Source organism: Momordica charantia (assembly GCF_013281855.1).
Source record: "Momordica charantia cultivar OHB3-1 chromosome 8 unlocalized genomic scaffold, Mcharantia_2.0 BLBB01000008.1, whole genome shotgun sequence".
Lineage (NCBI taxonomy): Eukaryota > Viridiplantae > Streptophyta > Magnoliopsida > Cucurbitales > Cucurbitaceae > Momordica > Momordica charantia.
The window spans coordinates 7,972,813-8,000,262 of NW_028275166.1; the positions used below are offsets into that span (position 1 = coordinate 7,972,813).

Consider the following 27,450-nt stretch of genomic DNA (forward strand, 5'->3'; position numbering starts at 1 on the left):
CGGGAGCACGGCCACAACACGTCGAACTGCTGGGAGTTGAAGCGCCAAATTGAGGATCTAATTCAAGATGGCTACTTCAAGAAATTTGTGGGAAAGCCCAGGACCAGCTTGGCAGAGAAAAAGGAAGAGCGGAAGCGTTCGAGGACTCCGCCCCGGCGCCCTGACCGACCTGCGATCATCAATACCATTTTCGGAGGGCCAAGTGGGGGTCAGTCCGGACATAAAAGAAAGGACTTAGCTCGTGCAGCCAGGCGCGAGGTATGCATCATCAGGGAGCAGAGGCCGACCTGCCCAATCACCTTCGACAGTACAGACTTAGAGGAGGTCCACCTGCCCCACAATGATGCACTTGTGATCGCTCCCTTGATTGATCATGTGGTGGTCAGGAGGGTGCTGGTAGACGGAGGCGCATCTGCTAACATCCTGTCCTTACCTACCTACCTCGCCCTGGGATGGATGAGGTCGCAATTGACGAAAAGCCCGACACCGCTGGTTGGGTTCTCTGGAGAATCGGTCATCCCAGAGGGTTGCATCGACTTGCCGGTCACACTTGGGCAGGACCAAACTCAGGTCACCCAAATGGCCGAGTTCGTGGTAATTGACGGTAGATCGACCTATAACGCCATCTTTGGGAGACCCATCATCCACTCATTTCGGGCCATTCCCTCGACACTTCATCAAGTTTTGAAGTATTCCACCCCCAATGGCGTGGGCACGGTCCGAGGAGAACAGATCGATTCGAGGGAGTGTTATGCCTTTGCACTCAAAGGCTCATCGGTTTGCGCCCTCGAAACTCTCGCCGGTAGGGATGGGACTCTCGAGTTCGAGGCAGACCTGCCGAGGAGGGAGTTTGCCGCACCCACTGAGGAGCTCGAGCTTGTTCCTCTGCTTAGTCCCGAGAAGCAAGTAAGCATAGGAACCAAGCTGGGGGCCACCGACAGAGAGGAGCTAATCCACTTCCTCAGATCCAACTCGGATGTCTTTGCGTGGTCCCATGAGAACATGCCTGGCATTGACCCGAAAATTATGACGCATCGCCTCAGCATAGATCCGTCATTCCGACCTGTAAAGCAAAAAACAAGACCTATAAACAAGGAGCGGAGTGATGTAATTGTTGAGGAAGTTAGAAAACTTTTGAAAGCTGAATACATAAGAGAAATATTGTATCCCGAGTGGCTCTCCAATGTTGTGTTAGTTAAAAAATCTAACGGAAAGTGGAGAATGTGCGTAGATTTTACGAACTTAAATAAGGCATGCCCGAAAGATTGCTTCCCACTGCCGAGGATTGATCAGCTCGTGGACGCCACAGCCGGGCACGAACTGCTCACCTTCATGGACGCCTACTCTGGGTACAACCAAATCAAGATGCATGTCCCAGATCAAGATCATACCGCATTCATAACAGACCAAGATCTGTACTGTTACAAGGTCATGCCCTTCGGTTTAAAGAATGCAGGAGCGACCTACCAGAGAATGGTGAACAAAATGTTCGCCAAGCAGATCGGCCGGAATATGGAACTGTATGTGGACGACTTGCTCGTCAAGAGCAAGCAGTCTAAGTCGCATCTCTCCGATCTGACCGAAGCCGAGACCAGATACCCTCAAATAGAAAAGTTGGCTCTCGCTTTAGTCACCTCGGCCCGACGGCTTAGACCATACTTCCAAGCCCATACTGTGGTGGTGCTCACTGACTTGCCCCTAAAAAACATCTTCCATAAGCCAGAAGCTTCTGGACGCCTGATGAAGTGGGCAATGAAGCTAAGTGAGTACGACATCCAGTTCGAACCTAGAACTGCGTTGAAAGGACAAGCAGCGGCAGATTTCATAGCCGAGCTCACACCACCTTCCGAGCTGAGCGAGTCCGACCTACCGTGGACAATCTATGTCGACGGATCCTCCAATGAGAAGGGGTGCGAGGCCGGGGTCCTCTTGCTCGGACCAAGAGGCGAGCGATTTGAGTATGCCTTGCGGTTCGGCTTCCGGACTTCTAACAATGAGGCTGAGTATGAAGCATTTATTGCCGGTCTACGAATTGCCAGAGCATTGGGGGCCTCTTGTGTTAAGGTCTTCAGCGATTCCCAGCTGGTTGTGAGCCAGATCAAGGAAGAGTACCAAGCCAAAGACTCCCGAATGGAGAAGTATTTGGGCAAGGTCAGATCGTACCTCGCCCAATTTCGAACTTACGAAGTAAGCCGGGTTCCCCAAGCAGAAAATTCTAATGCTGATGCCTTGGCCAAGTTAGCATCGGCGTACGAGACCGACCTGGCCAGGTCGGTCCCCGTCGAGATCTTAGATAATCCCTCGATCTCAGAGCCAAATCTGATGGAGATCGGCGCTCCAGAGTCCTCATGGATGGACCCGATTGTAGACTTCATTAGGGGCAATTCACCACAAGACCCCAAGGAGCGCGAAAAGTTGGCAAGGCGAGCAGCTCGGTTCGTGGTCCGAGGTGGAGCATTGTACCGACGCGGCTTTTCCCTGCCTCTATTGAGATGCCTAACCCCTGAAGAGGGCCTGTACGTCCTCAGAGAAATCCACGAAAGAGTGTGCGGCAATCACTCAGGCGCCCGGTCGCTGTCAGCCAAAGTGATCCGACAAGGATACTATTGGCCGACCCTCAGCCAGGACGTCAAGAAGTTCGTTAGAACTTGCGACAATTGCCAACGCTACGGAACCATAATCCACCAACCTCCCGAGCTGCTCACCCCCATCTCGGCCCCGTGGCCATTCGCGCAGTGGGGGGTAGATATCATTGGTCCTTTCCCTTTGGGCAAAGGCCAGACCAAGTTCGCTGTGGTTGCTGTGGATTACTTCACAAAGTGGGCCGAGGCCGAGGCGCTCTCCCACATAACGGAATCCAGAGTCACGTCCTTCGTATGGACAAATATCATATGTCGCTTTGGTATACCGCAGGCCATTGTGACAGACAATGGGAAGCAGTTTGACAACGCCAAGTTCAACGACTTTTGCAGCAAGCTTGACATAAGTCACCTTAGCTCGTCCCCCGCACATCCGCAAGCAAATGGGCAGGTGGAGGCAGTGAACAAGATCATCAAGCGAGACATCAAACTTAGACTGGACTCCAAGAAAGGCAGGTGGGCCGAGGAGCTACCAGAGGTTCTATGGTCGTACCGGATCACCCAAAGAGAATCGACAGGTGAGACCCCGTTCTCCCTGGCCTTCGGCTCCGAAGCTGTAGTCCCGGTTGAGATCGGCATGCCATCTGACAGAGTAGAGCATTACGAGCCTACATCAAATGAGGAAGAGCTGCTCCTCAACCTCGACTTGTTGGAAGAAAGAAGAGCAATGGCCCAGCTACGCCTGGCGGAGTATCAAGGCAGAATGGCCAGACATTACAACGCCTGCGTTCGACCTCGGACCTTCCAGGTCGGACATCTGGTCTTAAGGAGGGTCCAAACCCATGTGGGTGCCCTTGACCCGACCTGGGAGGGGCCGTTTGAAGTCAAGGGAATAGTTCGACCTGGGACGTACATGTTGGCCGATCTGAAAGGAGACGTCCTCGCGCACCTGTGGAACGCGGAGCACCTGAAGCGTTACTATCCTTGAAATGTCAAAAGGGTTTTCAATGGATCTGTAAAAACTGTTTCAACATAATTATGATCGGAGTAAATGTGATGATTTAATTTCATGATTCCGAGTTCGACCAGAAATTAAATGGGGGCCACGGACTCCCACACGATCACATTCCAGCAGTCGGTTAAAATTCAATCCTCCAAAACCTAAGGGTACGAGGTGCGATGCCAAAACCACTGATGAACTTAAAATTCAAACCTTCAAGGTAAAGGGACGATGTGAAAAGTTCAAAATGATCAACCTCTGAACCTGAGTGTACGATGTACGATATGAAGAACAACTACGGACTTAGGATTTTAGCCTTTTAACGTTTTTAAGTTAAGGGTGCGATGTTAAAAAATCCAGAGTTGGTACAATGCATTGAATGCTAGACAGAGATTCGAATTCAAAATTTCAAGTATTTTTGAAGGCGCGACCTCAAAAGTACGAGGTGCGAGGTGACATTGGCTTTAGCTTAAAGAAAAAGCAAAGAAAGGAAGGCAACAAAGTAAAAACAAATGGGAGCTTCTTTATTGAATGGAGAGCAGAGCCAAGGCTTATAGACCTTGCAGCTCTGCCCTGACACTTACAAACAAAGGAGAAGAGAAGAAAGACAGAGAAAGGCCTCATGAAGGATGATCGCCTAAGAGCCTGCCTGAGGAGCGCCCTCCTGAGTGGTGCCGACCTGGTCCTTTTCGAGATCGGAGTAGTCAGAGTCCAGATCTCTGACATACTTATCCACCAACGCTTGGGGGCCAGGGGTGCCGCCAGGCCCAGACGCCCACAGCTCGGCATACCTCTTTTTCAGATCACTGAGATCGATCTGAAGGTCAGGCATGTCGGAAGCAATGCCCTTCATGAGGAACTTGAAGCCCGCGTCAGAGAAGTCTTTGGCAAATCCATCGAAGTCAGGATGTTGCCTAAACGATTCCTCCAATAGGATTCCATTGTTGAGACGCTCCTTCGCCGTCTCCAGCTCGGCAGTCGCACGCTTCAGCTCTTCATACTTCGCTTCAAGCGCCTGGAGCATGTCGTCCTTCTCCTTCAGGAGTTGGAACTTCTCCTTCTCAAAGCCCCTGGTGATAGCATGGGCAGCTCGGAGCTGGACCTTGCGTCTGTCCTCTTCCTTCTTCAGCAGTTCGGCCTTGGTCTCCACCTCGGCCTTCAAAATTTCCACCTCAGAGTGAGCCTTCAGCAGCTCATCCTTCATGGTGGAGGAAGCAGCCTCCAAGGCAGCAGAGAACTCCTCTTTCGCCCTTGCTGCCAGAACTTCCCTCCCATCCAGCTCGGCCTTTACAGCCAGAGCCGATTGAATGGAAGCACAAACGCCTGAGGAAAAACACCAAGAAGAAAATTAGACCGAGCTACCTGTTGGGTAAATTGAGCAAAAATGGAGACACCAGTCTTACCTCGGTGGCGTAGTCGATGGTCCTCTGCAGAACGGACCCCGGGTCACTTACAAATTTGGACGCCCTCCTTAGGCAGCAGTCCAAACTTGCAGCCGAGATGCGGGACACCTGGTCCCTCACCCCAGAACTTGACGGCTCAACTCTGAACCGTGCCGTCACGTCGGACGTCCCGCCCATCCTGGCTTCAGGATCGTCCACCCGATCTGCGAAGCTCGCAGGCAAGACCCCACAAGCTCCGACCTCCAAGAGGGAGGTGGTATTCTTCTTCTTCCTCCTTCGCTCCAGAGGGACTTCCTCCCTCACCTCCTCGCCCAAGGGCGAGACGTCCACCGCCTCGGTCTGATCCCTGGGGCGCTTCTCCCTCGAAGGACCTCCAGAAGACTCCAGCTCGATCACTGGGGTTGGATCTTCCGAGGCTGGCCCTACCACAGTAGGAGTGGCAGGTTTCGAACTCTGGGCGGCCTCAAGAGCATGGGCTCGGCCTTTGGACTTGCGTTTCACGTTACTCGCAAACCCGCAAACCATGGCTGCAAAACAAAGGAAAGAAATCAGCACAAAGTTAGAGGAAAATGAGGGGGCAGCAAGCTCGGCATACCTAATTCGGAGTTCGGCCTTGAAGATTCAATAGGACGAACTGCAGGGTTGTAATCTAGCAGCCCGGACTCAAGCAGCAGCTTGTCAGTCACCAAGGTTCCGACCTTCCTACTCCTCGGAAAATGCTCCTTGTAATATTTCAACGTGTCGAAGGAGGCTTGCGTAAGCTCGAGGACTGGTCGGATTGAAACTGCACGAAGACAAAATCCGAGTTAGACCTGAATGACAGGAAAGAAGATCACAAAAGTAAGAACTACTCCGTACCTAGGTTCCCAAACCTAGTGGGAACGTCAAAGAAGGAACGACCTGACTCGTCCTTTGCAAGCCATTCCCCAGAAGCGTAGAACCACTTCCTCACCCATCCCTTGATGGAGGTCGGCCCCTTAACTATACCGCCTGCGCCTTTCCTTGCGCACATATAGAACCGACCAGGCTTCTTAGCTATCCTTTTCGCTTCGAAGCACGCGAGGAGCTGGTTTACGTCCAACAACTCGACCTCTTCACTATCCCGAGCTCGTAGCCAAAAAAGGATGGCCAAAGCGAAAATGCACCCCACCCATTGGGGGCCACTTGAGCCGGAGCCAGCCCAGTTCGGAAAAGAAACTCTTGGACGAAAGGGTGAAGGGGAAGTCTGAGGCCGTACTCAAACATTTTGAAGTAGAGAGTGACTCATCCCTCTGGAGGATTGTCAGCTCTCTCCCCCTCCTCCGGAATCCTAAGGAGGATGTTCTCAGGGATAGTGCTCAGGTATCCTAGAAAGGTATTCCAAACCCTGACCCGAGGTGGAGGCATCACTATCCTCCCCGTCATCAGAGAACCTAAAGTTTTCTATCTCCTCGAGCTCGGACTCTAACCTACGAGCTAAATCCTCATCGGATCCTAAGTTGCTGCTAAAAGAGAACGACATGGCAACTACGTTCGAAAGAGAAAGTGAGGGAAGAGACCGACCTACCAAGGGTTCGAGCTGCCTTCAGATCGAACTCCAAGAATTCAGGAAACGTAAGGTATGACCTGAAGGGTTGGGGGTATTTATAGCTCGTCGGAAAATTTCCCCACCGTACATGTGTAATCAACGAGCGGCTAGGATCCTCCTAGAGATCCGAAGCGTCGGAATATTTGAATATTCCGATGATAAATCCACCGCAACGGTTATGTTTTCCCACGAATAGGGAGTCGCCACGTGTCCGAAGCAAATCAAATGAACTTCTCTGCCAGGTCGAGATCGGACCAGACAGAGAGGAGGCCAATGTTTGGGGGAAAGAATACCCTGGACACGTGGAGTACAGCCATTGGTGCCCCAAGGTGACCATGAGTCATGCCCCAGCTCGGACCGCCGAGATCACCACCACTAGCGTTGACAGATACTAAGTGTAAGGGCCGAGGTGAACCTGGCCGAGGTCCGATCTACCGGGAAGCTCGGTGGGGGCCGATGTGAGCTACTGTCAGCGGCGTGATTATTGGGTGTAACCGTCAGTCCCGAGATTACCGGGTGTAACCGACGGTCCCGAGATTACCGGGTGTAACCGTCGCGAGATTAGCGGGACTACCACCCATAAGTAGAGGACCTCACTCCACGATCAGGTACGATGATTTCTGACCTCGAACTAAACTGGGAATCTGACCTATACTGACTTGATCGTCGGAGTGCTCACCTTTTTGTGCAGGTCCGCCCAAGTATTCAGATCGGTCCGGAGGCCGAGTTCGAGCTGCAATCTGAAATACACTGTTGTGCATATCCTTGCATAAACAGATAGTTTTATTGTTTTTTGTGTTTCTTTCTTTTGTAGGACTTGAGTTGAAAAAAAAGGGAAAAAGAGCAAATAAAGAAGCAAAATCGAGTCAAATTCCAGTGCGTTGGGCGCCTCCAAAAATTGACAAAGTGGCAGAATGTTGGGTGCTTAGGTGCTAGCTTGCAAAATGTTGGGCGCCTAGACGCTCATCTAGGCGCCTAGGCGCTATGAAGTTGGAAACGAGGTTTTTGCTGGCACGTGTTTCGACGCTCACGACAGGATTTTGTTATATATTTCATATTAGCCATAGCGGCCGGGGAGGAAAAACAGGGAAGCAGAACGTCTTTTTAGAGAGAAAAGAGGGGATTTTGAGAAGATTGGAAGGAACGCGAAGAAAGGAGGCTCGAGAGATCACCAGATTTGTTTTCTTTCCCTTCTTTTTTCTCTCCTTTAGCTTCAACTTCCTTCACTGATGTTGATTGAGATTTTCTTTGTGGATTCAAGCATGAACTAGATACATTTTCTAGGGCATTGATTTAGCCTTTATCGAACTTGACCCTTCTATGTTATTTATTTGATTTTCTTTCTAAACTTGTTGGTTCTGATAACTTTTTATATTCTTAATGCATTGTTGAGATTTGATCATTCTTTACATTGATTCATTGTCATAAATCAAGGTTGAGAAACAAGATTATTGACTAGATTTGAATAGTTCTCCTAAAATTAAACCAAGAGATAGAGATATTCTTGTGAATTTTGTGGCATAGTTTTTGGGTTCTATGTGCTTAATTATTTGAATCATCGGAGTAGTCATAGAGATATAAATACTCTACTTTTCGAAGAAAATCGTTATTGCTTGAGAAAGATTATCGAGTCAATAGTGTAGAATCCGCCAACAACCATTGTTTAGAAAAGTTTTGAATAAAGTAGTAGGATGAGTTAAAGGGCAATTTCGGTAAATTCATATTCTAGAGTTTAATGGGCTTGAATTTACTATTGATTCTTTATAGTTGTGATATTTTCTTTTGTTATTGAACTAGTTTCTTTTAAAATTACTTCATTTCACCACTATTAAACGTTCGATATTCAGATAAAATTGAAGTGGAAATTTTGGTAATTAGTAATCATTCATTTCCTGGAGACGATATTTTACTTACTTTTATATTACTTGTGACGATAAATTTCGTTTTCTCAAGCCACTTTGAAAATGAATTTCGGTACAATGTTATTACTTTTAATATATCAATTAAAGAGGGCAGATTGGTTATTTCACCGTTTAAAAATTAGATGCCTAAATTTGACTATAATAATGCATAAATATCATATATATTTGGATTACACCTCTCAGGGCAAACTCATTATGCTAGGCCTAAATTTATTCTAATTCTAAAATATTGGCCAAATTATTTTCATCTAAAACTTATCATATTTTAAAAAATCCTTCTTTTGAGGGTAATTTTACATAACCATTCAAGCCCATGTCTGCCAACCTCCAAATGTAAGCAAACTTACCCACCTATAAATAGAAAATTATAAATGCTTTTATTAAATTTTTTACAAGTATAGCATGTAATAAATAATCCAATGTTACAACCATTACACAAACTCATGACCTAATAATCAGAAATATATGTCTTAACCATTTGAGTTAGGTTTGGTTTGACGACTATATTATAGACTTATTAATTTGTTATATTAAATTAGGCTAGTAGCATAATTATTGATGGACTAACTGAAACACAAACATTAAACACTGAAAAAAAAGAAAAAAAAAAAACTAAAAAAACCTCATATCTTCTCTCCTCTTAAACTAATAAATGATATCGCACGATCTCTATCAATTCACCATTAACTTGAAAAACAAAACTCCACTAAATCAATCTAATTTAATAAAAATCAAGTTTCTCAATTAAATTTTATTAACGCATAAAAGGCACCATTAATTAATTCTACAAAAACTTACAAATTTAAGTTAAAAAAAAAAAAACCAACTGTAATGTATGTTTTTTAAAAAATCACCAAATATGAAGTTTTTTTTTTCAAAAAAAAAAAACAACTATAATGCAAATTGATATTTGTTTTAAAGTATAACACCATGTGGGGTGGAGATGCAAACTCACAACCTTTTGATCGGAGATAGGTGATTTAATCAATTGAATTATATTAAGTTTCGCGTGTTAATTCATACCTATTACAAAGTTCAAGATTAAAATTGATATTTTTTATGTTTACATGCATTTGTGCTCCTAACATAAAATTTTGGATCTGCCACTATTCCTACCCACAAGTTTTTAACTAAAAAAATTGACAAACAGAGAATAAAAATGCCAGTGTCAAATATATTTAAATCTAAATTAATTGTATTAAAAAATGGATGAACCAATTTAAAGTAAACGATTTAATTGAAGAAGTGATTAAGACCGTTTCTAATACTATTTACTATCCTTTAAAAAAATACTATTTATTATATAGTAATTACAAATAGAAATTGGTAACAAGTTTTTGGCTAAAATGTCATACTTTAAATTTCTCACGAAAATATATATAAATAAATTTTATGTGTATGAGAGAATTTCGAAGAATTTAAGATTTGAAAGAGCAAAAAGATAAGAAGATAAAACTCGCTTTTGCTTAATAAATTAGTGCCGCGAAAAATGGAGTGGGTGGTTTTATATAGAATTTCGAACATGAAGTTTGGTCATGGAATTTAGAGTAAAAAAGGATAAACGGTGTAGATTAAAAAGAAAGACAAGTAAAAAAAAAGAAAATTTTATGGAATTAATTCCTATGTTGCCGGCACCAAATATTATAGGCTCATATGGTTGTTTCATGAGATTAGTGGAGGTGCGGGTAAACTGGTCTGGACACTCACGAATGTTGAAAAAAAATTATGGAGATGGGGAGAAAATGTGGAGATTGAGAAACTAGGGAGATTGAGAGTGACTATAGAGATTGACAGATTTATATAAATTGTTGATTTCTTCGTATTTAAAAGCGTCGCATCTCATTCTCTCATTGATCGATGGTTGGATGTCACGTCAACAAAAATATATTTGTTGATGCTACATGTCAACCTCTAAGTGTTTCACTTGTCCACGATCATCTGCCACATAGAATTTTTCTCATAATTTATTTTTATTATAACTTATTCGTTTGAACTCTGATTTGAACGATTCAAAAGGCATTGAATTTGTTCGGGCTCTATGCTATGAACACTTTGAAACACTCAAATTATTAGTTTATATTGATTTGTTATCATTAAAATATTTAGAAACATATTATAATAAGTTACACAATACATATACATTGGTTTGGGTGGAAACAACAGTGACAGATCCTGAATATTCATTTAGGAGGCTTCATTCAAAATTTAGTATTTAATATTACATTATAATTGTCATTTACAAATTTTTATATCATAAACTGCATAATAATAACTTTTTTTTCTATAATTCAAAATTGATGTCGTGTGGCTTAACCAGTTGGATCCCTTTCAAAGATATCGACCGCCACCCAACATTGTAATTGATGTTGCAGGACTCATCCCCAAATAAGTGGGAGGGGAGAAAATCCAACTATGCACACCCCAAACTCAAACTAGGGAGGGAGATATCCCTATTCGACCCACCCACTGGGGGTTACTTTATAATAATAACATCAATCAGTGTTAGAGCCTAAACTTTATATCAAAGGGTGTTGATATATCAGTTTATAGATTTTGATTATTAGTTTATTGAATAAAAAAGTAGAATTGAATTTTCTATATAAACATACCATAAAGAAGAAGAATGAAACTTGAAGTAATAATCATAATGCTTTTATTTATAAGAATTATAGTTTGTTTAATGCCATTAATTTTTAAAAATATAATTTTATTAATTTCTATAAATTGTAATATTACATATTAATTATTAGATGATTAATTAATTTCCAAATTTTCAATTTCTAGACTCTACAAAATTCAAATTTAAAATTATATAAAATAAAAACATTCTATTCTCGAAAATCTGTTGGTTTATATAAAAGAAAAAAAAGATATCGGTATAATAATGTATAACAAAGATAGTATAGCCTCCACGCTTGCCTTGGCATGGCCTCACTGCACCTTGACGCGCCCTCGCCATGGCACTCGCCATTGAAGGTAGGCGATCAACTCTTTCTTTTTTTTTTTTTAATTTTAAATGGTTTTAACTTTAAAAAAAAGCCCACCTTGAAGAAACCCTAGCCTACTCGCACGATGCTCGTTCTTCTTCATCGTTCGGCTATTTCCTCGTTTGCCAGCAATCATCTAGCTTCTTTGTCAATTGTTGTTTGCCACCAATAGTCCAGCAGCGACTTCTTCCTTTGCCTGCGGTTCCTTGTTCACCGATTCTCACCCCTCGTCTATAGTTTCTCTCTTACCTTGTCCTAAGGTTTAGTTTTTGTCTCTCTCATCCAATATTTTTAAAAGCTCGAGGTGCATTAAAATCCTATAGACTTTTGGAGCTTAAGCGCGAGACAAAATAAAAGCGCGGACCTTTTTTTTACGAGACACACTATATATGAAAATAAATAAATAATATATATACACTTAAAAAACATACTTCCATACCAAATGTGTAACCGCAACATATAAATTGAAAATAACCATTTAAAAGTGTTGAGAAGTAATACTTTTAGAAAATTAGAATTTGAATCGGTGGCGGGTAATTTTTTTCATAGGGCTTTTATATAAAATTCATTAAATATGCTTCGTGTACTTGGTCTCGAATATTCGGGAAATAAGAACCATCCCCATCATTGAGTCGTTGTTCTCTACTTTTTCCCAATAATATTTATGGGAAGGGACCATTCCATTTAACTTTTTTAATGATAAATTTAGTTTTTTTATAGCCTCGGAATTAATGTCTATGCCTTACTCAAAGGTTATCTACGATAGATTTAATTTAAATTTATAATGCTTAATTAGTTAATTTTAAGATTTTATTAGATTTTTAATTAGGTTGTTAAATTTTTTAGTTATATGTAGTTTTAAGTTTTTTTCTTTAAGAAAATATTAATATCCGGATGATTATTGCCCACAGCTCGTCTAACTCTGAATTTCTTAGAAGAGAAAGCTACCCAAAAAAATTATACAATACATACCTTTCGAGAGAGGAAAAAAAAAGTTAGGCTCGAAAATTCTAAGTTACATGGGGTTCGGATGGTGAGCAAAATAATTGATTAATAAGTTGATCAATTTACACATGAAAGAAGGTAAAAGAACAAGAGCTTGCTATTGTTTATCAAAGTTTTTATCGTCCAACTCAAATTGGACGTGATGTACAGATTCTTGCTTTGAATATAATTCGCAAAATAAAAATGCTAGAGACGGCTCGTCAAATATCTCATTTTACTATAAACTTTATTTGAGAATAAAATAGAGTGAATATGAGATGCGAAATCGGATTTTCTTGTAAATATACTAACAATATAATTTTGGATTACATACTTTTACCAAGTAGTAAATAGTGTATATAGGTATAATTTTATTCTCGTCTGAAACATTTATAAAAGTAGACTAATTTATGTTTAAAGCATCTAAAGGCCTTCTTTTGGTGCGTCGATTGCCAACTTTTGCTTCTGGTTTTGAGAGGGTACTTTGACATTAGTGGCAATTCCAATGGCTTCAAGAAACATAACAACGTACCAACCAAAGTCAATTTGCCACCATTCAATTCCATGCCGAGCTGAATATTCAAATGCATGATGGTTATTGTGCCATCCTTCTCCAAATGAAACCAAACTCACCCACCTAAAACAACACAAAAATATATAATAAATACGATGTTATAATTAACTACATATACAAAACAGATGGTGGTGTGTTGGATGTTATTTCTCCTTTAAATCACACATCATCAATATACTGCATTGTTGCGAGTTCGGACGAATACTTGAGACCTTATAAAAACTTTCGAAACACAAAGTAGGAGGAGTTTCGGAGTGCGAACTCCCTTTTGCAGGTATCTTATCTTGGAGTGTTCTCCAAGACTTATGGTGATTATCGAAATTATTCGGTAAGAAAAGTGTGTTAAACCATATATTACCAATTTATTTATTTATTTTTGAATTTTATCTGCTAAAGTATTGAATAATACAAATAGTATATATATTTCGGATTAGAAATGTAATTAACCATGTGCAAAAGAAGAAAAAAATTACCAATTGTTTCTTGACAAATCGCCTGTCCTCCATGGCTGTTTTCCCCAAATATGACATACTGAATTTATCATACATGTTATGTGTAGGACCACTACGATCCTTACACCCTGTAGGACAAAGAATTTGATGTTACTTTTTTAATCACTATATCTAGAATATTAATTTTTAAAGATGAAACACAAATTATAATTGGAAAAGTGCATTTTTTTACCATTCCCCATATAAGAAAAGGAGCTCCTCCATATGCGTAGAGGATGATGGCAAGAATAATTGGATGAAGAAAATATGTCTTATGAATAAATCTATAGAAGGTTTGCTTCTCCAAGTCGCCCACATTATCGGGTCTACCATGTTTTGAAAACATCACAAAGATGTTTCTTTCAACTTTTTGAAAATCGGTGAAATACTTCGGACAAACTCTTTTGGTCAAAGAGTAGGAATCCAAAAGCCAAGTAATGTGACTGAACCAGAATCCTTGAATTGGGCTATGTGGGTCTCTTTCCGTATCAACAAATCGATGGTGACATCTATGCGTATTCACCCAATCAATTGGATCGCCCTGAAGTTCATTAAAAAAAATAATTAAAAATTTTCAAATTACACTAATGAATATTTTGAAATGCTTTATTCTCTGTTTGTCAAATTACCTGAAGGGCATGAGCTCCACAATAAGCAAATAAGTATTCGAGCCATTTGGGAAGCGTAAAGCTCTTGTGTGCAAGATTTCTGTGATAGGAAACACTTATGCCAAAGAGGCCAGTGGCGACGTATAATGCAAAGGCAATCCAAAACGCCCTCCAATTGAAGTAAAATGGTGCAAACATGCTAAGTAGATGCACAAAGAAGAGAGAACAAGCAACATCCTTGTCGAGCTTGGTCCATTTTTTTCTCTTCCCAAATGACTTTGGAGGAATCGCCATTTCCTTTGGTTCTTGTTTTGGTGCCTCCATTAGCGTGGCTTGCTTTAGTTCTGGCTTACACCACTTCTCTAGCATGTATTTGTAGTGCATTTTTGAGTTTGGGGGGTAACAACTTCGTGCTCTCTCAACTGAAATTTATAGCTCTCATTTATTGCATGAGATATGAGCTACAAAACTTAGTTGATCCATGAATGCCTTTACGTCTCATTCTTTGGTCTTTGGAGGATGTTTTGTTGGCAAGTTGTTCAAAATATGTTTAGGAATAGGAACTTCTAAAATAATCCATACAAATAATTAATGTAATAAAATAATCTATAAAAGAAAGAGTTAAAAGAAAGCTTGTAAATTTTGGATCAAGGCACGTTTGTAAATATTATCTATAGAGAAGATATACCACACTGATATACCACACTGCATGGCTTCTAAAGACCTTGAGTTGCAGCGTCTCTTACGAATCTCCAATTATTTGTATGCATATCAAAATCTTGTTTGTATGCGTATCAAAAGAACAAACTCTATATTTGCTAGAAATTAATTAGTGGGAAAATTCTATTGGAAAATTGTGTTTAGACTACCGATGCTGCCCTCTTATAAGTTATCAGCACCCTATTATTAGGGTGTCTAAATTTAACAAGTCTGCAACACTCCCTTCTATTTGTTAGGAATGATGAATTGACTGGTTAAAAGAGTAAGTAAAATGATCATAAATAGAAAGAATAAAAAGAAAATTTTGAAATGTCCAACAATATAGCCTAAAGTTTAGAAGTCAGAATATATACACTATAATATTATTATTATGCTTCAACTAGGTCATCCTATTCCCACCTGTTAGTAAGAAAATGAACTTAAATTAAAGTACAACCTCGCATAGGCAACGGAATTGTACTGTTTCTATCCTTCTTAATTGCTGGTGTGGACCGATATTATAGCACACAGCAGCTCCAATGAAAAACCCAAGTTGGCTACAGACATACCATAACTATGCTTTCAAAGTAAAGTGATCCACATTCGACATGGTCCAAGTTACCCACAAGTTGACAATGTACCTTAAATGTAAACAAGTTTTGCTTTAATTTCAAACAATATTGTACCATTAAAGTTGCAAATAGTTCTCTTAGTTACATTGTGCTTTCGATGTCACGAAAGTTATGAGAGCTCCGTTAGAAGATGAATAATCTCTCCTTTGTGCCGGGAGGACAAAAGGGTTGTTCAAAGGAATTTTAGCTATTGGGTGGGCTCTGTTAAGGATCCCATAGGTTTATAATAGATATAAACCACTCTTCTCATTACCAATTGGTTTGAACATGAAACCTGATGAATATTAATATTAATATGGTACGGAATTAGGTTGAAAATTGTCCCACATTAAAAATATTTTTGTGTCGCCGGTATTTATTTTATTGTCTTTTAATTACCATTACAATTGCACATACTTAATTGTTTTAATTTCGGATGAAAACTCTTCATCTCAACCCCAACTGGTGTGTTCTTTGTGAAAAGAAACAATGAGTACCTTGATCATTCTGCATTGCCCTTTTCTTTGGAGCTCTACTACACTTTGTTGAACGAATTTAGGCTTTCAATTGCGCTCTATGACTCAATTGATTCTTTCATATTATCGAGGTTGATCTTTTTGTTAGCAAAATCTAAATGCTCTACCCTTTGGTATCCTATGGTGGGTTAGCTTTTATGTCACATTTGGTTGGAGCTCAACAGCTAAATATTCTCTAATCTTGGTTCGCCTTTCATTCGTCTTCCTTTCTTTTTGTAATTATGATATTTTTACCGTATTGCTTAATTGAAGTATTTTCATTTAGCTTTTCATTGGTATATTTTTCATGTACTTTCTAATTAAATATCTCCTATCTTTTCATCAAAATAATAATAATAATAATAATAAATCAAAGTTTTCTTTTTTAACAATAATAAATCAAAGTTGAAATCTGATAGGATGAATATATATTTTATTCATTTGGTAGGAATGACTAGGGTTAAATTAAATTAATAAATTTTTTGGGCTCTTATATCATATCAATGTTAATGGGGTTAAATCAATTGGCAGAGTCCACGTGTATTATAAACCCTTGTTAGGTCTCTCTTTTTTCGATGTGCGACCCTTAACGTGCCCCCTCAATTTGGGATCCTTAACAGATCTCACTCAATATATCATAATATCTTGTTCTAAATACCCTAATAATGACTACCTAGAATTATCTTTTATTTGGTTCTATACAACATAAGGAATTCGCTCTAGTGTTGAAAATTCTTTTCGACACCGATCTCCTCTTATTTTGGCCTCATTATCCCAACATTTCATCCATGGATTTCTAATAAGTTTATTTTTTTTTCAATATTTTCAAAATCTAATTCAAGTTTTGAAAACTATAACAAATAATTTTTAGAACTTATTTTTTGTTTGAAATTAAGCTAAGAAGTCACTTGCGATTTCTAAAATGTGACAAACATACCAAAGTAATTAGAGGAAGCTAGCCAACATAATTTTTAAAAATAGAAAACTAAAAATAAAATGCTGGACAAAATCAAATCATAACACGACATAATTCATCGATATCATATATATTGAAATATTACACATCCTACAAACAAAATTAAAAATTATGGGCATCATTTTCTTACTCCATATTCTCAAACATTTAGAGGAGCATAAATTATTGTTTCCATATGAAATATCATTTTAGAAATTCATCTTCTTGTTTGTCTAGAGGTAGCATTTTGCATGTGACTTTGAGAGGGTAATTTCACATGAGTGGCCACTCCAATGGCTTGCAGAAACAAAATCATGTACCAACCAAAATCAAGTTGCCACCATTCAAGGCCAAATTTAGCTGAATATTCGAAAGCATGGTGATTATTGTGCCATCCTTCTCCAAATGTGATTAAGCTCACCCACCTATAATCAATCAAATATTGTAATAACTAGAAAATTACAATGTTATATTTAATTACATCATAAACACAAATATAACACATAGTCCTTTTTATTAAATATTGAATAATATTTTGATCGGGATGAACTTCATTCACTTTCATGCTCAATATCTCAAAAAAGAAAAAAAAAATCAAAACAAATTGGGACTTGGTAGTAAATGTTTTTTGCGTAAAAATTCATGTAACTAATTAATTAAATTAATAGGTATTATCTGCAGGTAATTTGACACTTACGACATATATGGATCTATATTATATTTATAAATAAGAAAGTTGCATATAAATTTCGTCATTTTCTTAATTGACCCACAAACTTACCATCTAAAGGATTATTACTATATTGAAACAGAGATTAAAAGAAAAAACAAAACAATCAACTATTTAAATTAACCTTTTACCCATTAGTGATTATATTATAGGTAAAATATATTTTTTTAGTTCATCGCTGTATAATTAAGTAGGTTAGAATTTGTGTTACTTTATAGAGCTATACTCATATTTATTCTTTACTAAAATCTTGTTGAATTTCATCTGGTTTGGATTTATGTAAAAGCAAAATTACTAGTATACACTCCAATAATAGTAGTGAGAGTAATGAGGAATTACCAATTGTTTTTTGACATGTCACCAGTTGTCCATGATTGCTTTCCCCATATATGGCATACTGAATTTACCATAAGTGTAAAGTGTAAGACCACTACGATCCTCACAGCCTGATAAGGTAATTAAAATTGTATATGTTACCTATGATTTATAGATTAGTAACTGAAAAGGAAACATATTGAGAGAGTAATTTCATGTTACCATTCCCCATACGAGAAAAGGGATTCCTCCAACAACATATAGTATGACTGCAAGAACAATTGGATGAAGAAGATATGTCTGGTGAATGAACCGATAAAAGGCTTGCTTCTCCAAGTCTGCAACATTCTCCGGTTTTCCATGCTTCGAAAATAATACAAAGATGTTTCTTTCTAACTTTTGAAAATTACTAAAATACTTTGGACAAACTTTTTTAGTCAAATTATAAGAATCAAAAAGCCACAAAATATGACTAAACCAGAATCCTCTAATCGGGCTATGTGGGTCTCTTTCAGTATCAACAAATTGATGGTGACACCTATGCGTACTCACCCAATCCATTGGGTCACCCTAAAATTAAAAAAAGAATAAAAATTATTATTTATTCATTAATTTTTAATCCATATAAACATTGATTAATAGTGAAGTAAGAGCAAACCTGAAGTGCTTGAACTCCACAGTAAGCAAACAAGTATTCGAGCCATTTAGGAAGCTTGAAACTTTTATGTGCAAGATTTCTATGATACGAGAGAGTCATTCCAAAAAGACCGGTTACAATATACAACACAAAAGCAACCCAAAATGCACTCCAATTGAACTGAAATGGTGCCAAAATACAAAGAAGATGCACAAGAAAAAGAGAACAAGCAATGTCTTTGTCTAATTTAGTCCATTTTCTCCTCTCATATGGCCTTGGAGGCTTCATCATTTCCTTTGGTTCTTGTTTTGATGCCTCCATTATTAAGGGCTTACCCTGGTTGAGGCTTCACCACCTCCTCTAGCATATGCATTTAGAGCTTTGAGGCCAATAATTCAGTGCGTGCTCTTCCAACTGAAATCATAAGTTATAACTCAATGTGAGCAACAAAACTTAATTGGTCTCTCTTTAGTTATTATGGGGATATTAAATTCTTGGGATGAATTTCATAGTTATTTGGAGTTCTTCAATTTGTTTTTTTAGTGCACAGAGTGTTTTGGTTAAGTTTCATCTTTCATGGAAACTGCGGTATCCACTATGAACTGTGGTTTTAAGTAACAGTGTGTGAATGTAATAGGGAAATGAAGTTAATTAAGGGCACAGTTAAGTAGGTGGGGAATGTTATAATTTTAACTTGTCTGTTCACTATATGATGATCATTAATTACTCTTCATTTTCACACTAAAGCAAGACAAACTAGATCCTTCACTTTCACGCCCGTATACCAAGTTCCATTTGTGGATTAAGAACTGACTTGAATCTGTGGATTGATTACTTTTCGTAGAAAATAACAGGAACCAACTTTTGTAGAAGAAATTTGTGTGAGTTTACTCTTACAAAATTAAATTTTATTAATTCTAATATTATATTATGGTGTGCAAAGTATAATTATTTTCAAGTAGGTGATTAAGTTCCGTTTAATAACCTTTCGTTTTGGTTTTCTGTTTTGTTTTTAAAAGTTAAGTTTTCGAAAGATTGCTTTTGTTTTCGAAATTTGATTAAGAATTCAAATATATTTTCAAGATAATTGAAAAAGTTGTGTATTGACCCATTAGTAAGCCCTACATCTTTCCATCCTCACGGGAGAACAAAGCCTAACCGGTATGTGTTTGATTGAGGAAGATCATTGTCACTTTTTCAAAGTGATCCGACATTAAATAGATCCAAATTGGTCTTCTCTATTTTAATATGAACTTTGATAATCTAAGCATGAAAAGAGTCTTTTTCTTTTTTTTCTTTTTCTTTCCCTTCTTTTTTTGGTCTTTTCCTAAGCAAAATTTCAATTTTATGCAACTTTGTCGGTCTTAATATTCCTTACGGGTTTCCAATAAACCCCTTATGCATAGAAAACTAGGAAATCACCAAGTCTAACACTTCAAAAAATAGACCAGTTAAAGCAATACATAGTTATTAAAGAAAATGCAGACCACCAATAAACATTAAAATGAAATTCTAACCAAGAGAAAAATGTCATACCCAATAGAAATGATGCAATCAATGGGAAATTGTTGTGAAAGATGAGGAATTCCCCAGCTGAGAGAGCTTAGAATCCAAGTTTAGAATGAGAAAGCTTTGTGTTTGCAAGAGAGGAAGTTGCATATGGTTTTATTGTGTGTGGTGAGAATGTGAGGAGGGCATATTTTGTGTGAGAGTCTCATTCTGTTGAGAAGGCTTTTTATGTGTGAATAATTAGAGAGAGAATAATTGTATTTCTTAGGGAAAGCTTGGCTTTCAAGACTTTGGGAACAATTGAATATCCACAAAAGTACTCGAAAATGTTTCTACCTCTTAAAACTTTTTCTCAGAGAATAGGATAAGATTGCTGCTAGTTTCTCTACCTACTTTATTGTGATGGCACTTAGTGACCCTTTATACAAGTAAAATACCCTTAAAAATGGGAGATAGAAGATTTTATCGAACCAAATCTTACAACAAAATTTTAGTTTCGTAATTAGGAGAGATATTGTTGGATTTGTAAGGAGTGCAAAGTTCTATATTGGTTAGGGAAGAGAGTAATCAATGATATATAGATGAGGATAATTATCTTCATGACCTTTTAAGTCAAACCAAAAGTAAAGTCGTGAGTTATGTCCAAAGTGAACAATATCGTACAATTGTAACATATTCTTTGCTTGATCGAGAACTGCTACAACATATGCATTTGTTGGGATTATGGAGCCAAACCAAGGAGAATATATTTTTCCTATAAGGAAACGGTCCATTTAAATTTTTCCTTGTCCTATTTAGTTTGGACTTTTTTATTTTCCCAATCCCTTTTTAGTTTTTGTCAAACCATCTATTATAAATAAAGATAGATGGGTCATTTGATTGGTGTGCACAAATAAAGAGTCGTGAGAAATTCTCCAAGAAGAGAGAGTTTGAGAGCTAAATACTTGTGTATCCGTTCGAGAGTTTGAAAGACTTGTGGAGTGATTCGTGAGCGTTTTATATGTGAGGGAAAACTGAGAGAAATCATTGTAAGGGACTTGCAAACTCTTGGAAGATTCTTCCTGCCATTTTAGTAGAACTTACAACGGTTGCAGAGAACTTGACGTAGCCTATACTGAACTAGTATAAATTCGGTGTTTAATTTTCTTCTCCCTAATCTTTATTATCGTTCTTGTTACTTATAAGTTTTAGATTATTTAATCTAATCAAGTGTCGATTGAATATTTTTTCCAACAATATTTGCTAAATAATTGGATCAATTTGAAATCGATGGAACACAACCAACTTCAAAAGTACTTGGTCTATTTTATTTAGTTAGAATCGTTATGTATTCTTAAGTAACTATTGCTGTGGTTATTAGAATATAGGTAGTTACCGTAAATATAGTCTCAAACTTTGGACAAATCAATAAACTTTTGTGTCAACTTTTGGTGTCTCTACCTTTTATTCTTTCTTATGGTTAATATGTGATCTCCTTCATCTTGTGGAATGAGAAAATTAACTCTTAGGTCTTGATTATCTAGTGTAAGAAATTTGGCCAAAGTGAACGAGACTAAAATTCGTAGACAAGACTCGTTCCACCTATGGTACCAAAATTAAACCTCCCTTTCTTAGTACGTCACAAGGGGAGAAAAACTAAATAGGACTATAGAGCAAACAATATTTCAAAAAAAAAAAAAAAAGAAAGAAAATCAAGAGAGAAACTATAATATAAACCGATTAAGTGATTTTGTTACATATGGAATCGTGCAAGCTTGTAGATAAGAGCAAAAGAGTCCCACGCGGTGAGAACTCTACACAACTTGTAACTTCTAAGTCGGCCGCCATGCATGCGCCTCAAACATGGCCATTGGATATCAATATTATCAGACCAAACATAATTCAATCACACAGAACATCTATTTCTTACTTAAAAAAAATCTTGAATTCCAATGTTGATTACTAAATACCATGTCACAAAATTAAAATTATATTTAAGACCAATGATAAAATTACACGTGTCCTAAATTTAATTTTAAAATCGACGAATCAAATTATACCACGTGTCTTTCTTACGATGAAATCAACTAATTTGATCAAAACTCATTAAGAGACTGGACTCAAGTCCATGGCCCATTAAGCCATTACTCATATAAGACCCACCAAGACTCTATAGATAGAGGGGTGACCCCTCATTTGAGAAGGGGAAGAAGGATTGGAAGAGAACTAGAAAATTTAGAGATTTGGAGCACTCAAAATCGTCTAACAAGAATTCGATACTTGAAGAATGTGAGACTTCAACATTGAATCTTCTCTCCCCAAGCAACAATACTTGAACATCAAACTGCAAAGTCTTCATCAAATTGGCAGAAGAACTTGAACACACTGCAAAGTCGAAGCACTTCACAAACTGCAAAGTCTAAGAATTTTAGAAGCTGCAAAGCCAAACAACTTCACAAGCTGCAAAGCTGAAGCATTTTACAAGCTGCAAAGCCGAAGAACTTCACGAGCGCAAAGTCAAAGACTTCAAAGATTCTTCAATAAGCTCAAAGCTGAAAACTTCACAAATTCTTCATCAATCTACAAGCCAAAGAACTTTATCAACAAGTCAAAGTCTTCAACAAGCTCAAAACCGAAGACTTCAAAGAACCTTCGACAAACAAGAAGCTGAAGGCATCAACCACTAATTCAAGAACAAGCTTATAAGTCCTTTAATTAAATTTTACATTTGAGAGAATTACTCAGAAGATTATACATGAGAGATTGTTACACCTACGTACATAAATACAAACACAAGTTCATTAATTCGACTTTTCTCTTTTTGTTGAATTTCTCGTCGAACATCAACCTCTACCCCAATATATATATATATTAAAAATAATAATAAGAAAGCTGCTCCCCCGCTTTATCTTTTATTTAAAAAAATACTTGTATCTCTTTAAAAATTAAATATTATTTCAAATAAATTGATGTTTAAAGTCGAGGGTAAGATAGCTATTTTCAATTAAAAGTTTATGAATTCAAATGTCTATCTAGCAACAAATTTATGAAAAAATAAAAATAATACTTTTTTTAAATGATAGGGACACTTTTTATAAATTTAATCTAAACATAATTCAAATGCAGTAATATTGATGCAATATTCAAAAAATAGAGACCTTAGAAATTTATAATTTACATTTACCATCATGGCACCGACCCATGATCACAACGCCGAACAAAAGCGACCCAGCACCGGTAAAACTTTATGACTCGCCGAAATTGAGAGCGTGAAAATGGTGCTGGAATTGACGTGTTTGGATTTAGATTTTCCAGCACGCAAAATGTATGGAAATGGACCCAATTCTGAATTCAAGTTCCCATTTTTTGACACTGAAACAGAGAGACGCAAGAACACAAAATTAATCTAAAATATCCCTTTTTTTTAAGGTAAAATAAAGACAAAAGAGAACTGGGTTTGGGTTATCTTGAAGGGATTGAAATATCTGGTTCAAATTCCACTAAACAAATGCAGAAATCTCATAATTCCGTTTCTGCCTTATCTCTATTTTTCTCTTTTCCTGATACCTTTTCGTCCCTTTTTGTTTTTTCTTTGGGTTAAATTTCTTGTTTGAAAGTGATTTCGAGCCACAACTCCATTTGGAAAAAGACAACTCTTTGCTTCGATTTAATACCCACAAAGGGTCGGCGAATTCTGAATCACTTCTCCACATGGCGCTTCTCAATTCTCCACCGTCCGATTCCAAATTCCACCGCTTCCCCTCCCTCCACCGCGCGATCCACCGCCCACGGCCGTCGCCCGTCCATTTCCCCCGGGTTTCCCCCGACCCATTATCCCTAAATTTTGTGGGTCGGCGCGATTTCAAATCCCTGAGGCTGAATTCGCCTACCCTGAATCTGAACAGAGCAATTCCACCGCCGGCGGAGGCGTTCGAGGCAGAGGCGTCGCGGCCGGCGGCGGCGGATGGGAGGAGGATTTTGTTGTCGGACGTGGTGGTGAGGCGGCGGAGGGAGGTGTTTTGGGGGCGGAAATGGACCTCTCTGGACATCGGAACCGCCGGCGTGGTGGTGGCGACGCATTTACTAACTCTTCTGGCTCCGTTTCAGTTCAATTGGGCGGCATTTTGGGTGGCGATTTCTCTGTACGTTGTCACCGGACTCTTCGGAATTACCCTCTCTTATCATCGGAATCTCTCTCACCGGAGCTTCAAACTTCCCAAATGGCTTGAATATCTCTTCGCCTATTGTGGAGTTCAAGCCCTTCAGGTTCTGAAAATCCCATTCTCCCTTTCTTCAAAATCTGTTCTGTTCTGTTCTGTACTTACATTTGTTTCCATTTTTTGGGTTGTCTTAGATTTTTTATTAAATTCTTGATTGACTTCCTAAACTTTAGGTTTAAGATTCTGTCTAACAAGTCCCCTTTTGTATCTCATTAGTTCTCCATAGGTTTTAGAAAATATTGAATACATCTTGTGGTGAGAATTGAAACATACGAACTTCTAATCAAACATAACTGTTGTGCTATGTTCAGATGACGAAAATATCGAATAGATCAATAACTTAAAGTGGGACTACAATTATGAGACACAGTTAACTCTTAACTTAAAATTTAACTTTAATTTTTTTGGCAGGGAAATCCGATCGATTGGGTAAGCACACATAGATACCATCATCAATTTTGCGATTCCGAGAGAGACCCACATAGCCCAATTGAAGGGTTTTGGTTCAGCCACATGAGTTGGCTGTTTGATACCAATGCCATGATTGAAAGGGTGAGAATTCAGATCCCATGGCTGAATAATTGACCAAAAATGAATGGTTGTTCTAACTTTAAATTTTGGGTTTCTTTTGGTGATGGTTTTTTTTTTTTTTTTTCTTCTCTTAGTGTGGAGAGGTAAACAATGTTGGGGATTTGCAGAAGCAGCCATTTTACAGGTTTGTTCAGAGCACTTATCTTCTTCATCCAATTGCCCTTGGTGCTCTGCTCTATGCCATTGGTGGATTTCCTTTCCTTGTTTGGGGAATGGTAAGGATTCTTCTTTTCTTTCTATTTCTCTATAAAATTTACTTCTTTTTCCTTTTTGTCTACTGATTTTGGGTGAATGAGTTGTTTTTCTAGTTGTGGGGTCTTTTTCTTCTTTTCTAAATTAGTGGGTATTTTAAAGGATTAAGGCAAAAATAAAATAGTCCAAATATAGGAGTTAGTTTTTTATTGATTGGGCCATTTGAATGACAAAGACTTGATTAATACTAATTACATTCAAATTTTATATTTCAATTGTCTTTGTCAAAGGAAAAAGAAATAGTTTACTTGAGTTTGGAAGAAGTGGGCTACCCAAATGGAGCTGTTTTGGGCTCTTGTGGGCTTTTTGTGATTCTCTCCATGGTCCATAACTATGTCAAATTTTGATTACTCAATTATGAAATGTGAATTTGAAATAATTAAAATAAGTGTAAATCTTGTGTTTGATTCTTGATTTCAGGGTGTGAGAATAGTATGGGTGTACCACATCACCTGGCTGGTGAATTCAGCTTGCCATGTATGGGGAAAACAAGCTTGGAAAACAGGGGATTTGTCTAGAAACAATTGGTAACTTTCTTGACTAATTTCCAACTAATCGAGTATATCGACGATATTATTTCAATAAGAGTTCATGAAGCTATATAAATTTAACGACGACGATGAAAACGTGATTTATTGTGAAGTGTTGTGCGATCTAATATATAATATGTGTTCGCTGGTGAAGGTGGGTGGCATTGCTTGCATTTGGAGAGGGGTGGCACAACAACCACCATGCATTCGAGTTCTCAGCTCGGCACGGCCTCGAGTGGTGGCAGTTCGACATGACATGGTACGTTGTTTGGCTTCTTCAAGCTCTTGGTTTGGCCACAGATGTGAAGACACCATCTGAACTTCAGAAAGAAAGAATGGCTGTTCTCAACACCACCTGATTTTGTACTTACTTTTCTCTGCCAAATCTCAGAACCAAGAACTTTATGGTTTTAAAATTTTAAAATATATAGAAAGAGAGGAGAGAGCATTTCAATTGGGAAACATTTAAATTGTTCTTGCGGTTAACTTTACATAGCATATCATCATGTATTCACTGATTTAATTAGAATGAGATTTTTTTTTAATTCGTAAGTTTTATTTTTCTTAAAATGGACTGTAATATTCATTTAATTCGAAATTGGTTAATCCTAATTGATTTAAAAACTCAATGAGCTTTACCTTTGTTGTGAAAACAGAGCTACAACAACTGTTTTTTCTCGGAAATCAATAACGCTAAATTTCAATACTAAAATAAAACAGAGAACATAAATTTGATTTACATTCATTTTAGGTATATTTTACTATCTTTGGTTTAGAATGAGCAAATTCCAGAGAATACAACTCTCAATACAATCCCCTATCATAGACCTTTCATTCAAATTTTGAACTATCGGGTTTGTGAGGCACGCAAACATAGTCTCATATTGACTAGGGACCGAAAAGGTAATGGGTATATATATATGAGTGACAACATCTTCATTGGTATAAGACTGTTGGATGATACCAAAAGTAAAGTCGCGGATAATATCATACCTTCATGCGAATTTCAGCTAGTTAGGTTTGGATCGAACCTGCCTAGATATGATGGATATGACACTCCAAATGTACATCATCATTTCGTTATTCAATTCAACGATATAATTGAATCAGTTTTGATTAAAAATTTTGAAATTGATGAAACAGTATTTATACTCGGTACTCGATAGGCTATATAATTAAACTTGAAAAGATGATTATATTATTAAGTTTAGAGTAAGGAAGGATGATTAAAATGTTGAAATTAAACATAAGGTAGATTAGGGACAGCCTCGAGCAATGAGTCATGAAGAGGTTTGGGACTGTGTGAGAGGCAAAGCCATGTGAAAGAGCTTAGCTCATGGCTTTTGAAAACGAAAAGAAGCCAATATAATTAAATTGAAGCAAAACAAAACAAACACACGACATCCAATCCAAACGCTTTAAAGGGTTGTTTTGTTTTGTAGGGAAAATTAGAAAAGAAGAAACTCTCGAGTCTTAAGTCTTACTTACCTTACCCCGACATTTGGAATTTCGAAGCTAATAAGGAGAGAAAAGAAACCAAACAGATTAATAATAATGTTATGCCTTTTAAGAGGACAATGAAAGGAGAATTGCTTTATTTTACGTGTATAGTTTCCATTCTACATGTGCACGAGAGCACAGAAAGCATGGTTTCAAAAAAAGTGCTTCTTTTTTTCCTTCTTTTTTGGATGGGTTGTTTCCGAAAAAGAAAAAAAAAAATAAATGTTTATGTTTTTTAACTTGACAACTAAATTTTGATACTCGGGTTAATTATATTCCTAGATTTGAATTT

The 27,450-nt window shown here is 38.0% G+C and overlaps 3 protein-coding genes across 3 annotated transcripts; 1 reads left to right on the plus strand and 2 right to left on the minus strand.

Moving 5' to 3' along the window:
• Positions 1-12,715: 12,715 nt before the first annotated feature.
• On the minus strand, positions 12,716-14,948 carry LOC111021091 (palmitoyl-monogalactosyldiacylglycerol delta-7 desaturase, chloroplastic). The gene is made up of 4 exons (XM_088127846.1): positions 14,137-14,948; positions 13,701-14,048; positions 13,490-13,596; positions 12,716-13,079 (listed from the first exon to the last, which is right to left on the minus strand). The coding sequence occupies exons 1-4, from the start codon at positions 14,497-14,499 to the stop codon at positions 12,866-12,868; spliced, it is 1,032 nt and encodes a 343-aa protein (XP_087983972.1). The 5' UTR covers positions 14,500-14,948; the 3' UTR covers positions 12,716-12,865.
• A 2,018-nt stretch (positions 14,949-16,966) lies between these two features.
• LOC111021101 (palmitoyl-monogalactosyldiacylglycerol delta-7 desaturase, chloroplastic) lies at positions 16,967-20,256 on the minus strand. Its single transcript, XM_022297952.2, has 5 exons — positions 20,114-20,256; positions 18,599-18,991; positions 18,163-18,510; positions 17,965-18,071; positions 16,967-17,320 (listed from the first exon to the last, which is right to left on the minus strand). Exons 2-5 carry the CDS (start codon positions 18,896-18,898, stop codon positions 17,113-17,115), a joined length of 963 nt encoding a protein of 320 aa, XP_022153644.1. The 5' UTR covers positions 18,899-18,991; positions 20,114-20,256; the 3' UTR covers positions 16,967-17,112.
• Positions 20,257-23,581: 3,325 nt separating this feature from the next.
• Positions 23,582-26,203, plus strand: LOC111021123 (palmitoyl-monogalactosyldiacylglycerol delta-7 desaturase, chloroplastic). Its single transcript, XM_022297975.2, has 5 exons — positions 23,582-24,331; positions 24,697-24,837; positions 24,951-25,091; positions 25,549-25,655; positions 25,813-26,203. The coding sequence occupies exons 1-5, from the start codon at positions 23,777-23,779 to the stop codon at positions 26,015-26,017; spliced, it is 1,149 nt and encodes a 382-aa protein (XP_022153667.1). The 5' UTR covers positions 23,582-23,776; the 3' UTR covers positions 26,018-26,203.
• Positions 26,204-27,450: the final 1,247 nt, after the last annotated feature.